General features: G+C 52.1%; 1 protein-coding gene across 2 annotated transcripts in view; it reads left to right on the top strand.

Moving 5' to 3' along the window:
* Window positions 1–715: 715 nt before the first annotated feature.
* Window positions 716–16095, top strand: part of ACCS (1-aminocyclopropane-1-carboxylate synthase homolog (inactive)) — a 37317-nt gene continuing 21937 nt past the window's right edge. Inside the window, exons 1-7 of one of the 2 annotated variants that reach the window (XM_075326731.1) lie at window positions 716–995; window positions 2322–2952; window positions 4884–5413; window positions 7037–7096; window positions 11764–11834; window positions 12080–12149; window positions 12238–12304. In XM_075326731.1, coding sequence (XP_075182846.1) covers window positions 2325–2952; window positions 4884–5413; window positions 7037–7096; window positions 11764–11834; window positions 12080–12149; window positions 12238–12304 — 1426 coding nt within the window. In that variant the 5' untranslated portion in view covers window positions 716–995; window positions 2322–2324. Of the gene's footprint in view, window positions 996–2321; window positions 2953–4639; window positions 4733–4883; window positions 5414–7036; window positions 7097–11763; window positions 11835–12079; window positions 12150–12237; window positions 12305–16095 lie in introns of those variants that run through there. The other variant, XM_075326732.1, reaches the window with a different exon arrangement.

The following is a 16095-nucleotide window of genomic DNA, read 5'->3' as shown; positions in this document are numbered from 1 at the left end:
CTGTGCACCCCCTGTGCTCCTCTCCCTGGGATAGTGCTGTGCAGCCCCCTGTGCTCCTCTCCCTGGGATAGTGCTGTGCAGCCCCCTGTGCTCCTCTCCCTGGGATAGTGCTGTGCAGCCCCCTGTGCTCCTCTCCCTGGGATAGTGCTGTGCAGCCCCCTGTGCTCCTCTCCCTGGGATAGTGCTGTGCAGCCCCCTGTGCTCCTCTCCCTGGGATAGTGCTGTGCACCCCCTGTGCTCCTCTCCCTGGGATAGTGCTGTGCACCCCCTGTGCTCCTCTCCCTGGGATAGTGCTGTGCAGCCCCCTGTGCTCCTCTCCCTGGGATAGTGCTGTGCAGCCCCCTGTGCTCCTCTCCCTGGGATAGTGCTGTGCAGCCCCCTGTGCTCCTCTCCCTGGGATAGTGCTGTGCAGCCCCCTGTGCTCCTCTCCCTGGGATAGTGCTGTGCAGCCCCCTGTGCTCCTCTCCCTGGGATAGTGCTGTGCAGCCCCCTGTGCTCCTCTCCCTGGGATAGTGCTGTGCAGCCCCCTGTGCTCCTCTCCCTGGGATAGTGCTGTGCAGCCCCCTGTGCTCCTCTCCCTGGGATAGTGCTGTGCACCCCCTGTGCTCCTCTCCCTGGGATAGTGCTGTGCAGCCTGTCCTCCTGCCTCTGCAGTTCCTCCATCTGGGCACACGGGGGCGCTCGGCTGCCGGGAGGGGGAGGGTTGTCTCAGTCCCTCCCGGCCGCACGATGACTGACACGGACCAAAGTTATCCCGGAATAATGGCAGCACGCATGTGCACGGACCCGGATGTGATCCAGCAGGCCGGAGCCGCGGCCCCATCTACCGGACCGAGCTGTGCCGAGCCGGACCGTGCCGGGCCAGGAGAGCCGGGAGCGCCCCTCCCCCACCCGGGTGACCCGCCCTGCAGAGGACAGCACATGCCCGACCCGAGATAACTGTCCCCCAATGTGAGAGATAAGCTCCGGTGCAACCTCCAGCGGTGACAGCGCCGGTAATGCTCGTGTTATATCATCTGCAGGGGTAAAAGAGAAGGATCCGGTGTAAGAAGCCCGGCCCGGGATAAATCCGGGGTAATAATCACACCGGCCAGGACAGACCGGGCGTTACCGGAGACCGCAGCGCACTCAGCCGCCGGTATATCAGCACGTCCGGCTATAATCATAGGACCCGGTGTAAGAAGAGCAGGTTATAATGTCCAGTTATAATGACCAGACGTTATATAGCTCCGCAGAATCCCCGATATTATAATACACTGTAATAGCCCGACCTGGGAAATAAATGACGGTCCAGTTCTAATAGAAATACCCCTGAATTATAATAAAGTCTAAGTGTAATATTCAGACCGATCTACTATAAAATTATTTTAACTTGATAATTGTGATAAAATATAGTTATAATATCCAAAACAAATAATATCCAGACCGGGTAATTATAACATCCAGACCGGGTAATTATAACATCCAGACCAGGCAATTATAATATCCAGACTGGTAATGATAATATCCCAGGTATAATATCCAGACCGGGTAATTATAACATCCAGACCAGGCAATTATAATATCCAGACTGGTAATTATAATATCCAGGTATAATATCCAGACCAGGTAATTATAATATCCAGGTATAATATCCAGACCAGGTAATTATAATATCCAGACCGGGTAATTATAAATCCAAGTATAATATCCAGACCAGGTAATTATAATATCCAGGTATAATATCCAGACACAGTAATTATAATAGCCCAGGTATAATAGCCAGACTGGGTAATTATAATATCAAGGTATAATATCCAGAACCAGTGATTACAATATCCAGATATAATATCCAGACCGGGTAATTATAATATCCAGGTATAATATCCAGACCCAGTAATTATAATATCCAGATATAATATCCAGACCGGGTAATTATAATATCCAGGTATAATATCTAAACCCAGTAATAATTATAATATCCAGGTACAATATCCAGACTGGGTAATTACAATATCCTGACCGGGTAATTATAATATCCAGGTACAATATCCAGACTGGGTAATTATAATATCCAGGTATAATATCTAAACCCAGTAATTATAATATCCAGGTATAATATCCAGACCGGGTAATTATAATATCCAGGTATAATATCTAAACCCAGTAATTATAATATCCAGGTACAATATCCAGACTGGGTAGTTACAATATCCTGACCGGGTAATTATAATATCCAGGTATAATATCCAGACTGGGTAAATTAGAATATCCATACCCAGTAATTGTAATATCTCGGCCGGGGTTCACTTACTTTCCATATCTTGGCATCGTTCCCCTAGGATATGGATTTCCGCGGGAAGAAGTACGAGCGCGGTAGTAACTGGTCGGACCCGGAGGTGGTGGAGCTGCTGCAGCTCTGGGGCAATGAGTCGGTGCAGATGGAGCTGGAGAGTTGTCTGAGGAACCAGCACGTCTTCAACCGGATCGCAGACGTCCTGAGGGAGAAGGGGATCCACCGGACGGGCGACCAGTGCCGGGAGAAGATCAAGAAGATGAAGCTAGAGTACCGGAGGCTGAAGGACAATAGCAAGACGCTGCGGGGAGGCAGAGCCTGGAAGTTTTATGAAGTCATGGACCGGGTGCTGACCCACCGCCCCACCATCTCCTATGGGGCCATGGCCCCTGGTGGGGTGCTGGGGCCCCCGCTCCTGCAGAGTCCGCTCTCCGAGGGCTTCCATGGTCACTTTCCTCCGTACAGTCACCCCCAGCACCCGGAGCTGATGGAGATCAAATGTGAGGAGGTGCAATCTGACGAGCAATGTCTGACCCCCGAACCGCCCTCCATGACCTATATACAGGACTCCGGGGCCGAGCAGGAGGACGAGGAGCAAAGCATGATGGACAGGGGCGCCCCCGACTCCCCAATATCTAGAGTGGAAGTGACGGCAGATGTCAGCGCCTCCCCCTCAGGTAAGACTTCACAGTGGCCCCAAAGGTCCATTTACCAAATTAAGCTGTAAAAATGGCTGATACGTGGCACTGCACATGTGATCTCAGGATCAGCTGCGGCCCCACAATTGAGACAGTCATCTCCTAATGAGATTGGAACACCCCTTTAAGGCTGTGACCTGCTTGGTTGCTATGGGAACCCTCTAATTTTCATAAACTCCCTTCATTGTTTTCTTCATTTCCGTAGCTTCCTGTCAAAATGACCTGAACTACTAGTCGTGCTTTGGCCTTGTTTATCAGAGCTGCCCTTAGCAACCAATCAGAGCTCAGCTTTCATGCCTTAACCTGCTCTGATGAAATGAAAGCTGTATTGTGATTGGTTGCTATGGGCAACAAAGCAAAGTGCTGCGGCCTACTGTTACAAGGAAAGCCTTAGTGGCAGTGTGAATGCCCTAATCACAAACCCATGATTCAGAAAATGTCCTCGGGGCCCCGTGGCCCACTACTAGGCCGCGCCTCGCTGTCCACACTCGTAATTACAGCCTTTCATCACTCGTCCTTCAGGGTGTCTATGGCGGAGGCGTTTCTCAGTCTATAGTTTATGTACACATTTCATCCACCATTATCCCCTATCTTTCCTGCACCCTAATAATATACTGCAGTTGGTTATACTGACAGATTGCGCCTGCGCCATTGCTCTCTGGTGTCAGCTGTTTTATACAGCTGACATCCTAATCTTAAAGGGGTTTTCCAAGATTTTTTTTTAATATTCGACTGTAAAAAATAATAAAATAACAGTTAAACTTCCACTGGCTCTCCGCCATTGCCCACCAGTCTTTACTGACAGGTGGGCATGGAGACATCACGACGACAGGGTACATGACCGCCGCTGTGATTCTAAGGGAATATATCCCGACCAGTGACCTGACTGCTGAGGCCACGGACTGGCCACAGGTTCAGGAGACTGGTGGCCACAGAGGAGACTTTTAGGCTGTCAACATGCAGGAGTGGGGATTGATTCCAGGGGTTAATATGGCTTCTTATTTTCTCCTATAAACATGGCTGCCTGCTGTGACGTTTCAGTACAGAGCTACACGATGATGTGTTGAGTTGGCGGTCACATCACATCTAACGATAACATCGCTGTCTGTGTAGGAAGATGGCGGCATAATGCAAGTGAATGAGGTGACATTGTGGTCCGCAAGGTATCGCAACCGCGACAGCAAGTCGAGAACCGGTAGGATTTCCATCCGGATCGCTGTACTGTCACCTGCATCACTCGTTGATGTATCATACATGCATCTTTGGCACAATCTGTTGTCGCCTCGTAGCCCCATGTAAAGAAGAACGGAAATTTTTTTTAACCCTTGTCTGGTACCATGAAAAAAAATCACAAAAATAAAACAAGCTCTGGATATGGCAGACACTTCAGGGTGTAGTGTGAACCCTGAAATGAAAGGGTAACTTCCCTTAAGGCTCCTTGCCATCTTGATCCCTGCAGATAAGAGGTTAAATTGTCTTGCCGGCAGTGAATAAATGCAGGACTGTGCGAGGGGTACCGCCGCCGTCTTACTCCGCTCCGGACTTGAAAAGTCGCCAGTTTGCTCAGCGGATCGGACGCACGGGCGGCCGGCACAAAGAGCGCTGTTGTCTTTTGGGTAAACACATCCTGAGATTCCAGCGGAGGACAGAGCTGTCATTTAGGGGGAAGTCCGCACCCATATAGAGGGGGCCAGTAAGGAAATTGGGAACCATATTCCTAAAATGCGTTAGCAGATTTATTCTAGAGCCGATCGGACAGGTAAGCACACGGCGGCGGCGCCTTAGCTCTTGAAGGTCAGACCTATGTAGTTATGCAGGGACATATCACCTGATCAGGACCCCAGGAAAGCTGGGTGGGAGCTTTTATTTTGACCATATTGATAGCCCCACAATATATTTGTGCTTTGCAGGCTTTAGTGAATCCAACATGGCCGGCTCATCTGGACAGAGCGGTCACCCCCGTTTCTGGAGAAAAAGGAAAGACCGTGAACCGCAGAATGAGCTGATCTCCCAGATGCTGATGGCACAGCGAGCATCGGAGGAACGCTTCCTCCAGATGGAAGAACGGAGGATGGAGCAGGAGCAGGAGGCCGAGGAGCGGAGGTTGCGACTGGAAGAGCGGAGGCTGCAGCTGGATCGCCAACACGAGCTGCGCATGTTCAGCATTTTTGCCCAGATGTTGGGCATGATCCGCCAGGGAGGAGGGGGAGAGGTCATGTCACACACAGATGCCAATTTTTCTCAAGAAGGGGACATTGTCGGTAAGGGGGTAACGTGCAAAGTGCAGGAGCCCCCGCAAGGAGACGTCTACAACTGTAACCAGTACTGCAGCCCCTATCTGTCCACCCGGGGGAACATCCTGAGCGGCTTCCGGGGCTCCTCCGAGGAGGGATACAGGGCGTACCATGAGGACAAGTATGACGAAGACAAGAACCCTAATGTGAGTTACCGAACCTATCAGTCTCTGTGAACATGGGGTGAGGACGTGGGGCGCCATATTCTTACAATATATGGCCATATTGTATCTTCTGTTGTCATTATGTTCCACCAGACATGCCCCCTATGCATGGGCAACATGGTACATTTTGAAAGCTGAAGGTTTGTTACAATGTATCAGTTTAGTTTTCAGCTTGGAGTTTAGGGCATGGAAAAAATTAAAGGGTAAACTTAAAGAGTAGAAGGGTCAGAATGGATTGTTTTCATTCAGTGACAGCAATGTCATCCTGATTTGTAACCTGTCTATAGGATAATTCACAAGATCTTGCTAGTAAATGACGGCAAAATATAATATTATGGGATAATTGGCACATTATGCTGCACTATTATATCACGATAATGGGCACTGCCGATATTCCCACTCAATCATCATTACTGCCGCGATCAAAGAAAAATCTGATTCCGCATTGGTGGAAATTTCATTACTTTTGGAATGACTACCGTATTTTTCGCTTTATAAGACGCACTTTTCCTCCCAAAAATTTGGGAGGAAAATGGGGGGTGCGTCTTATAAAGCGGTACGGGGGGGGGTCCTGTCTGAGGCGATCGGGCGGCCGGGTGCCTGTGGCTGCATGCAAGCGGCCGGGTACCTGTGCTTGCGTGCGGTGGCAGCCGGGTACCCGTGGCTGTGTGCGGGCGGCAGCCGGGTGCTGTGTGCGAGCGGCAGTCGGGTGCCTGTGCGGGCGGCAGCTGGCTGCCGCCCTCACACAGGCACCCGGCTGCCGCCCGCACACAGCCATGGGTACCCGGCTGCCACCGCACGCAAGCACAGGTACCCGGCGGCTTGTACGCAGGGTGGGCGGGCAGCCTGCTGGCTGCCACTCTGTGCATGCGGGGCGGGCGGCTGTGCAGCATGTTACCAGTTGTCCGCGGTCCCACTTTCAAATGATGGCGCCGGTGGAGCTCTTGGATGAGAGCTCCATCTGCGCACGCGCTGCTCCGGGAGTCAGCGCGTGCGCAGATGGAGCCCTTAGATGAGAGCTCCATCTTCGCATGCGTCGCTCCGGGCGCCATTACTTGAATCGGGACCGCGGACACACTCCACCACTGAGCAGTCCCTGCCGCTGCCACCACTGAGCAGTCGCCGCCGCTGCCACCACTGAGCCGGCGCCGCCGCTGCCACCACTGAACCGGGACCGCGGACACTCATTGCACCGGCCTGCTGCATGGCTCACCCGCCACGGCTGCTGCCGCCACCACGGACCCCACGGCTCCTGCCATCGCGCCTGCAACCACGGCACCTGCAACCATGGACCCCGCTGCCACTTACTCGCCGCGCCTGCCAGCACAACCTGTGCCTCCTGTGACCCCGCTTCACCACCACTGCTGCCCCCCTCCTGTAAGAGAACACCGGAGTATAAGACTGACCCCATTTTTCTTTTTTTTTACCTTTTTTTATGTCTAAGTTTGGGGTGCGTCTTATATTCCGGTGCGTCTTATAAAGCGAAAAATACGGTACATGAAAATGGTGAAATACCCCCAAATTTTGTGTGTGACCCAAAAATAGTATTATTAAAAGATTAAATTGGTAACATGCAACATTTTTTATTTGTTTTTTTTTTTCTAGGGAATCATTAATTTTGGCACAAGTGAGAATAAGCTTTGCTTTGATTTGATGTCCAAGCGGGTAAGTTCTAATGTTGGATGAACAAAGGCTTAAAGAGGTTGTCTCAAGGTTGGATCTTATCTCGATTGCTGACCGGTCGGACTGCAAGTCCAAGAACCGGGGCTCTTCACAGAGGATAGGTCGATCATACTCACTACTGGTCCATTCGTTATTATGGGAATGACGAAGACAGCCGAATGTTTGGAATTTATCCTGATTGCTATTCTCTGGGGGTCCGACTGCTGGGACCCCCAGGAATCTCAAGAACCAGGAGCATAGGTTGATCCATGCATTTTTATGGGAGTGCCAAAGACAGCCGAACGCAGCACTTTAAAGGAAACCTGTCACCTTCTCCTCTTGCAGGGCGGTCCGGTCCAATACCGTTAGGTTCAATGGGTGTCGCTGTACTCAGATCCGGCGCCTCATCTATACTTGCTGTTCTCGGGTCCAGCGCCTCCTCTATCCTTGCTGTTCTCAGGTCCGGCGCCTCCTCTACCCTTGCTGTTTTCAGGTCCGGCACCTCCTCTATCTTTGCTGTTCTCGGGTCCGGTGCCTCCTCTATCCTTGCTGTTCTCAGGTCCGGTGCCTCCTCTATCCTTGCTGGTCTCGGGTCCGGTGCCACCTCTATCCTTGCTGTTCTCAGGTCCGGTGCCTCCTCTATCCTTGCTGTTCTCAGGTCCGGTGCCTCCTCTATCCTTGCTGTTCTCAGGTCCGGCGCCTCCTCTATCCTTGCTGTTCTCAGGTCCGGTGCCTCCTCTATCCTTGCTGTTCTCAGGTCCGGCACCTCCTCTATCCTTGCTGTTCTCAGGTCCAGTGCCTCCTCTATCCTTGCTGTTCTCAGGTCCAGTGCCTCCTCTATCATTGCTGTTCTCAGGTCCGGCGCCTCCTCTATCCTTGCTGTTCTCAGATCTGGCGCCTCCTCTATCCTTCCTGTTCTCGGGTCCGGCGCCTCCTCTATCCTTCCTGTTCTCGGGTCTGGTGCCTCCTCTATCCTTCCTGTTCTCGGGTCCGGTGCCTCCTCTATCCTTCCTGTTCTCGGGTCCGGAGCCTCCTCTATCCTTCCTGTTCTCGGGTCCGGTGCCTCCTCTATCCTTCCTGTTCTCGGGTCCGGAGCCTCCTCTATCCTTCCTGTTCTCGGGTCCAGTGCCTCCTCTATCCTTCCTGTTCTCGGGTCCGGAGCCTCCTCTATCCTTGCGATCGTCATCTTCCTTGCTTCATGCAGATGACGCGTCGTACATCATCCACACAGGCCGTTATTGCGCTCCTCCACACACGCACTTTGCTTTGCCCTGCTGAGGGCAGAGTAAAGTACTGTAATACACAGGCGCGGGGAAAGGTCAAAGAACACCGGCAGAGCAAATGAAAGTGTGCGTGTGCAGGAGCGCAATAACGGCCTGTGTGGATGATGTAGGATGCGTCATCCGCACAAAGCAAGGAGGACGGCGATCGAAAGGACAGAGGAGGTGCCGGACCCGAGAACAGCAAGAATAGAGGCGGCACCAGACCTGAGAACAGCAAGGATAGAGGAGGCACCATACCTGAGAACAGCAAGGATAGAGGAGGCACCAGACCTGAGAACAGCAAGGTTAGAGGAGGCACCGGACCTGAGAATAGCAAGGATAGAGGAGGCACCAGACCTGAGAACAGCAAGGATAGAGGAGGCACCAGACCTGAGAACAGCAAGGATAGAGGAGGCACCAGACCTGAGAACAGCAAGGATAGAGGAGGCACCAGACCTGAGAACAGCAAGGATAGAGGCGGCACCAGACCTGAGAACAGCAAGGATAGAGGAGGCACCAGACCTGAGAACAGCAAGGGTTGAGGAGGCACCAGACCTGAGAACAGCAAGGATAGAGGAGGCACCAGACCTGAGAACAGCAAGGGTTGAGGAGGCACCAGACCTGAGAACAGCAAGGATAGAGGAGGCGCCAGACCTGAGAACAGCAAGGATAGAGGAGGCACCAGACCTGAGAACAGCAAGGATAGAGGAGGCACCAGACCTGAGAACAGCAAGGATAGAGGAGGCACCAGACCTGAGAACAGCAAGGATAGAGGAGGCACCAGACCTGAGAACAGCAAGGGTTGAGGAGGCACCAGACCTGAGAACAGCAAGGATAGAGGAGGCACCAGACCTGAGAACAGCAAGGATAGAGGAGGCACCAGACCTGAGAACAGCAAGGATAGAGGAGGCACCAGACCTGAGAACAGCAAGGATAGAGGAGGCACCAGACCTGAGAACAGCAAGGGTTGAGGAGGCACCAGACCTGAGAACAGCAAGGATAGAGGCGGCACCAGACCTGAGAACAGCAAGGATAGAGGAGGCACCAGACCTGAGAACAGCAAGGATAGAGGAGGCACCAGACCTGAGAACAGCAAGGATAGAGGAGGCACCAGACCTGAGAACAGTAAGAATAGAGGAGGCGCCGAATCCGAGAACAGCAAGGATAGAGGAGGTGCCAGACCCGAAAACAGCAAGGATAGAGGAGGCGCCAGACCTGAGAACAGCAAGGATAGAGGAGGCACCGGACCCAAGAACAGCAAGGATAGAGGAGGCACCGGACCCAAGAACAGCAAGGATAGAGGAGGCACCGGACCCAAGAACAGCAAGGATAGAAGAGGTGCCAGACCCAAGAAGAGCAAGGATAGAGGAGGCGCCAGACATGAGAACAGCAAGGATAGAGGAGGCACCAGACCCAAGAACAGCAAGGATAGAGGAGGCACCGGACCCAAGAACAGCAAGGATAGAAGAGGTGCCAGACCCAAGAACAGCAAGAATAGAGGCAACACCAGACCTGAGAAAAGCAAGGATAGAGGAGGCACCGGACCTGAGAACAGCAAGAATAGAGGCAGCACCAGACCTGAGAAAAGCAAGGATAGAGGAGGTGCCCGACCTGAGAACAGCAAGGATAGAGGAGGCGCCGGACCTGAGAACAGCAATGATAGAGGAGGCGCCAGACCTGAGAACAGCAAGGATAGAGGAGGCGCCAGACCTGAGAACAGCAAGGATAGAGGAGGCACCGGACCTGAGAACAGCAAGGATAGAGGAGGCACCGGACCTGAGAACAGCAAGGATAGAGGAGGCACCGGACCTGAGAACAGCAAGGATAGAGGAGGCACCGGACCTGAGAACAGCAATGATAGAGGAGGCGCCAGACCTGAGAACAGCAAGGATGGAGGAGGCACCAGACCTGAGAACAGCAAGGATAGAGGAGGCACCGGACCTGAGAACAGCAAGGATAGAGGAGGCACCGGACCTGAGAACAGCAAGGATAGAGGAGGCGCCGGACCCAAGAACAGCAAGGATAGAGGAGGCACCGGACCCAAGAACAGCAAGGATAGAGGAGGCACCGGACCCAAGAACAGCAAGGATAGAGGAGGCGCCGGACCTGAGAACAGCAAGGATAGAGGAGGCACCAGACCTGAGAACAGCAAGGATAGAGGAGGCATCAGACCTGAGAACAGCAAGGATAGAGGAGGCGCCAGACCTGAGAACAGCAGGGATAGAGGAGGCGCCAGACCTGAGAACAGCAAGGATAGAGGAGGCACCGGACCTGAGAACAGCAAGGATAGAGGAGGCACCGGACCTGAGAACAGCAAGGATAGAGGAGGCACCGGACCTGAGAACAGCAATGATAGAGGAGGCGCCAGACCTGAGAACAGCAAGGATGGAGGAGGCACCAGACCTGAGAACAGCAAGGATAGAGGAGGCACCGGACCTGAGAACAGCAAGGATAGAGGAGGCACCGGACCTGAGAACAGCAAGGATAGAGGAGGCGCCGGACCCAAGAACAGCAAGGATAGAGGAGGCACCGGACCCAAGAACAGCAAGGATAGAGGAGGCACCGGACCCAAGAACAGCAAGGATAGAGGAGGCGCCGGACCTGAGAACAGCAAGGATAGAGGAGGCACCGGACCTGAGAACAGCAAGGATAGAGGAGGCACCGGACCCAAGAACAGCAAGGATAGAGGAGGCACCGGACCCAAGAACAGCAAGGATAGAGGAGGCGCCGGACCTGAGAACAGCAAGGATAGAGGAGGTACCAGACCTGAGAACAGCAAGGATAGAGGAGGCATCAGACCCAAGAACAGCAAGGATAGAGGAGGCGCCGGACCTGAGAACAGCAAGGATAGAGGAGGCGCCGAACCTGAGAACAGCAACACCCTTCGGACTGGACCCCATCGGGCTGCTCTGAAGGTGAGAATATCACAGGTTATCTTTAAGTCCCATTAACAATGAATGGAGCATTTAGTGTATATGATTGACCGCAGCTCCATGAATAACCCGGTTCTTAGGATTGCTGGGGGCTCCAGTTGTTGGACCCCAGATGATTGGGAGTTGTATAGGAGATATCTTAGAAAGTGCTCCAGGTGACCGGATAAAGGGCTAAGCAGTTACAATAGTACAGTCAATATTATCCCATTATGCTGTTCTATGTACCAAAGAAACGCCAAAATACATGTTGCACAGCGAGTCCCTTATTCTTCCTTTAAGTTTCTGTAAGAAGATGAGAAATGTGACCAGGCGGAGACGTGAGGCTGCACCATGACCGCTTCCGCTGGCAATGTATCTGCTTTCTGCAGGGCATGGAAGGGCCCTTTAAGTCGTGCTGGTTTGATTTTTCCGTTTTCTGATAATCAGTAGTTTTCATAGATAAGTGACGCTGTTTTTTGTGGTTACACCCCTGCAGCTGACGCAGAGCGACATGAACGTGATAGAGCCTCCGCTGCTGCAGTACCCGGACTGGAAGGGGCACACCTTGTGAGTATTGCAGGGGTTAACCATCCTTATTCACCGACAGCAAACCTGGAAAATGAGGAAGAATTAAACCATAAAGCTTATGAGAAAGTTGCAAAACTTATTATTATTGATTGAGCCTAAACTTGACCCCCCCTCCCTGTATGAAAATATAGCAAGCTTCCAGACTGCAGAAGAACCCCGTGTTCCCTGTGTTTGCCTTTCCTCTTCCTTCTCGGTTTATAAGACGACTGTTCCATTTTTCTTAGTTTACGGGAGGAGACGGCGCGTTTTTTGACATATTACTGCAAAGCACCGAGTGCGTTGAACCCTGAAAATGTAAGTAGGATTGATATTGTCTTACTGACACGCAAGAATCCGCTCGTTTCCTTTTGCTGACTCTGCGGCTCTGTCCCTTGGCTCATAGGTGGTTATCTTGAATGGATGCGGCTCGCTGTTCTCTGCCCTGGCCGCTGTTCTGTGCGATCCGGGAGGTAAGGACTGGATTATAGGAGGTCTCCACCCAGAGGTATTATGTGCTATCAAGTATTCAGCCGGCGCTGCTGTGTGCTGGGGCGACCGGCGCTGCTGTATGCTGGGGCGGCCGGCGCTGCTCTGTGCTGGGGCGGCCGGCGCTGCTGTGTGCTGGGGCGACCGACGCTGCTGTGTGCTGGGGCGCCCGGCGCTGCTGTGTGCTGGGGCGGCCGGCGCTGCTCTGTGCTGGGGCGGCCGGCGCTGCTGTGTGCTGGGGCGCCCGGCGCTGCTGTGTGCTGGGGCGCCCGGCGCTGCTGTATGCTGGGGCGGCCGGCGCTGCTCTGTGCTGGGGCGGCCGGCGCTGCTGTGTGCTGGGGCGGCCGGCGCTGCTGTGTGCTGGGGCGCCCGGCGCTGCTGTGTGCTGGGGCGCCCGGCGCTGCTGTGTGCTGGGGCGCCCGGCGCTGCTGTGTGCTGGGGCGGCCGGCGCTGCTGTGTGCTGGGGCGGCCGGCGCTGCTGTGTGCTGGGGCGGCCGGCGCTGCTCTGTCCTGGGGCGGCCAGCGCTGCTGTGTGCTGGGGCGGCCGGCGCTGCTCTGTGCTGGGGCGGCCGGCGCTGCTCTGTGCTGGGGCGGCCGGCGCTGCTGTGAGCCGGTGCTCGCCGCGGGTGGTGAGGCATTGGCCATTCTGAAGATGTCGGCGATGCGGGCTTCAAAGAAATGGCTCCCAGAGTCGGTGCGTGCACAGATGAGAGTTTGAGCCGAGAGCTTCATCTGCGCACGCGCCGACTCTGGGAGCCATTATTTGACGCCCGCATCGCCGACATCTGCAGAATGGCCTGTGCCTCGCTGCCTGCCGCATATACCCGCACAGAGCAATGCCGCAGAGAGCAGCCACCGCTGCACAGCACAGCATTGCCCTGCCTCCTGTGACCCCTCTCCACCATACCCCAGTAATCTATCTTCGAATTTTAAGAAGCACCCCTCATTTTCGTCCCAAATTTTGGGGAGGAAAAGTGCTTCTTATAATCCGAAAAATATGGTATATTTTCTACATTATCACAATTCTGGAGAATCTTTTCGTGTAACTTTGCATTGTGTCGTTCCTCTGTTATTCCTCCTGGAAAAAATCGAAATATATTGGCCGCTGGGTTTAACCAATTAAGAGTCGTGTTCCTACTGGCTGTGACACTTTCAGTATCAGACTGTGGGGACTGGTGATACCCGGGTGTTAGTGTTTTTATACATTTCCAGGAGGAATTACAGAGGAACAGCACAACACAGAGGTTTAAGAAAAGATGCTCCAGGATTCTGATTGCTTTTTGAAATCTAGGTATTTAATAAATAAGATAAATCCGGGGAAATGACGAGTCCGCTGTAACATTTTAGTGACTAATAAACCTCTTTTGGGAATGTCGGTCAGTTGCATTTTGATGCAGTTTTGGAAGTGAGTACACCTCACTCATTTTTGTAAATATCTTTTCCTGGAACAGCCCTGCAGATCTGACCCTGTGATACAATGTACAGTGTCAGTGTGCAGCTTGTATACAATGTACAGTGTCAGTGTGTAGCTTGTATACAATGTACAGTGTCAGTGTGCAGCTTGTATACAATGTACAGTGTCAGTGTGCAGCTTGTATACAATGTGCAGGGTCAGTGTGCAGCTTGTATACAATGTACAGTGTCAGTGTGCAGCTTGTATACAATGTACAGTGTCAGTGTGCAGCTTGTATACAATGTACAGTGTCAGTGTGCAGCTTGTATACAATGTACAGTGTCAGTGTGCAGCTTGTATACAATGTACAGTGTCAGTGTGCAGCTTGTATACAATGTACAGTGTCAGTGTGCAGCTTGTATACAATGTGCAGTGTCAGTGCGCAGCTTGTATACAATGTACAGTGTCAGTGTGCAGCTTGTATACAATGTACAGTGTCAGTGTGCAGCTTGTATACAATGTGCAGTGTCAGTGCGCAGCTTGTATACAATGTGCAGTGTCAGTGCGCAGCTTGTATACAATGTACAGTGTCAGTGTGCAGCTTGTATACAATGTGCAGTGTCAGTGTGCAGCTTGTATACAATGTGCAGTGTCAGTGCGCCGCTTGTATACAATGTGCAGTGTCAGTGTGCAGCTTGTATACAATGTACAGTGTCAGTGTGCAGCTTGTATACAATGTACAGTGTCAGTGTGCAGCTTGTATACAATGTACAGTGTCAGTGTGCAGCTTGTATACAATGTGCAGTGTCAGTGTGCAGCTTGTATACAATGTACAGTGTCAGTGTGCAGCTTGTATACAATGTACAGTGTCAGTGTGCAGCTTGTATACAATGTGCAGTGTCAGTGTGCAGCTTGTATACAATGTACAGTGTCAGTGTGCAGCTTGTATACAATGTACAGTGTCAGTGTGCAGCTTGTATACAATGTGCAGTGTCAGTGTGCAGCTTGTATACAATGTACAGTGTCAGTGTGCAGCTTGTATACAATGTACAGTGTCAGTGTGTATCTTATATACAATGTACAGTGTCAGTGTGCAGCTTGTATACAATGTGCAGTGTCAGTGTGCAGCTTGTATAACAGGGTAAATGTGGAGTCCTCTAAATAACTTACACACAGCCATTAATGTCTAAACCGCTGGCAACAAAAGTGAGTACACCCCTAAGTGAAAATTGTGCCCAAAGTCTGAATATTTTCTGCAGTCACCATTACTTTCCAGCACTGCCTTACCTCTCTTGGGCCTAGAGGTCGCTAGAGCTTCACTGGAGCCGCTGGATCCTCTTTCATCCTTCATGATGACATTCTGGAGCTGGTGGATATTACAGACCTTGCACTCCCCCACCTTCTGTTTGAGGAGGCCCACCAGATGCTCCATAGGGTTTAGGTCTTGAAACGCTCGGCCGGTCCAGCACATTTACCCTCAGTTTCTGTAGCGAGGCGGTGGTGGTCTTGGAGGTGTTTGTGGTCGTTATCATGTTGGCATATAAAGGGAGGGGATTGTGCTCTGCTGCAATATATCACAGTAGATGTCGCCATTTATGGTTCGCTCAATGAACTGTAGCCCCTACAGCCGGCAGCACTCATGCAGTCCCAACCAGTGACCCTCCACCACCATGCCTGACTGTAGGCAGGACACACTTGTCTTTATCCTCCTCACCTGGTTGCCGCCACACACACTTGACACCATCTGAACCCAATAAGTTTATCTTGGCCTCATCAGACCACAGGACAGTTCCAGTAATTCATGTCCTTAAGGCCGCTTTACACGCTACGATTTATCTAACGATCTCATGAGCGACGTGACACGCCCAGATCGTTGTTACGATTTGCAGAGATCGCTCATAGGTTGTTTTGTAGCGGTCACACGTAACGATCTCACAAACGACGCTACATCTTTCAGCGATATATTGTTTGACCAAGGCGGTCGTGTGGATGTTGTTTGTGGTTGGCAGGTGTCAAACGTAGCAATATGTCTGCTGCGATCCAAACGACGAACAATATTTTGAAAATGAACGACGTGTCAACGATCAATGATTTTCAACCTATTTGTGATCGTTCGGAGTCGCTCGTAGGTGTCACACGCAACGACGTCGCTAACGATGCCAGATGTGCGTCACGAAAACAGTGACCCCGACGACATATCGTCATATAAATCGTAGCGTGTAACACCGGCTTTAGTTTACTTGTCTTCAGCAATCCATTTTCTGGGGCTTCTTTCTGGGATGACAGCCATGCAGAGCAATGGGATGCAGATTGCAGTGTATGGTCTGAGCATTGACAGGCGGACCCCCCACCCCTGAAACCTCTGCAGCCTCTGTAACCTCC

Source organism: Anomaloglossus baeobatrachus, chromosome 10 (genome assembly GCF_048569485.1).
Source record: "Anomaloglossus baeobatrachus isolate aAnoBae1 chromosome 10, aAnoBae1.hap1, whole genome shotgun sequence".
Classification (NCBI taxonomy): domain Eukaryota; kingdom Metazoa; phylum Chordata; class Amphibia; order Anura; family Aromobatidae; genus Anomaloglossus; species Anomaloglossus baeobatrachus.
Note: the sequence above shows the minus strand (reverse complement) of the source record. Positions and strands in the feature narration are given on the sequence as shown.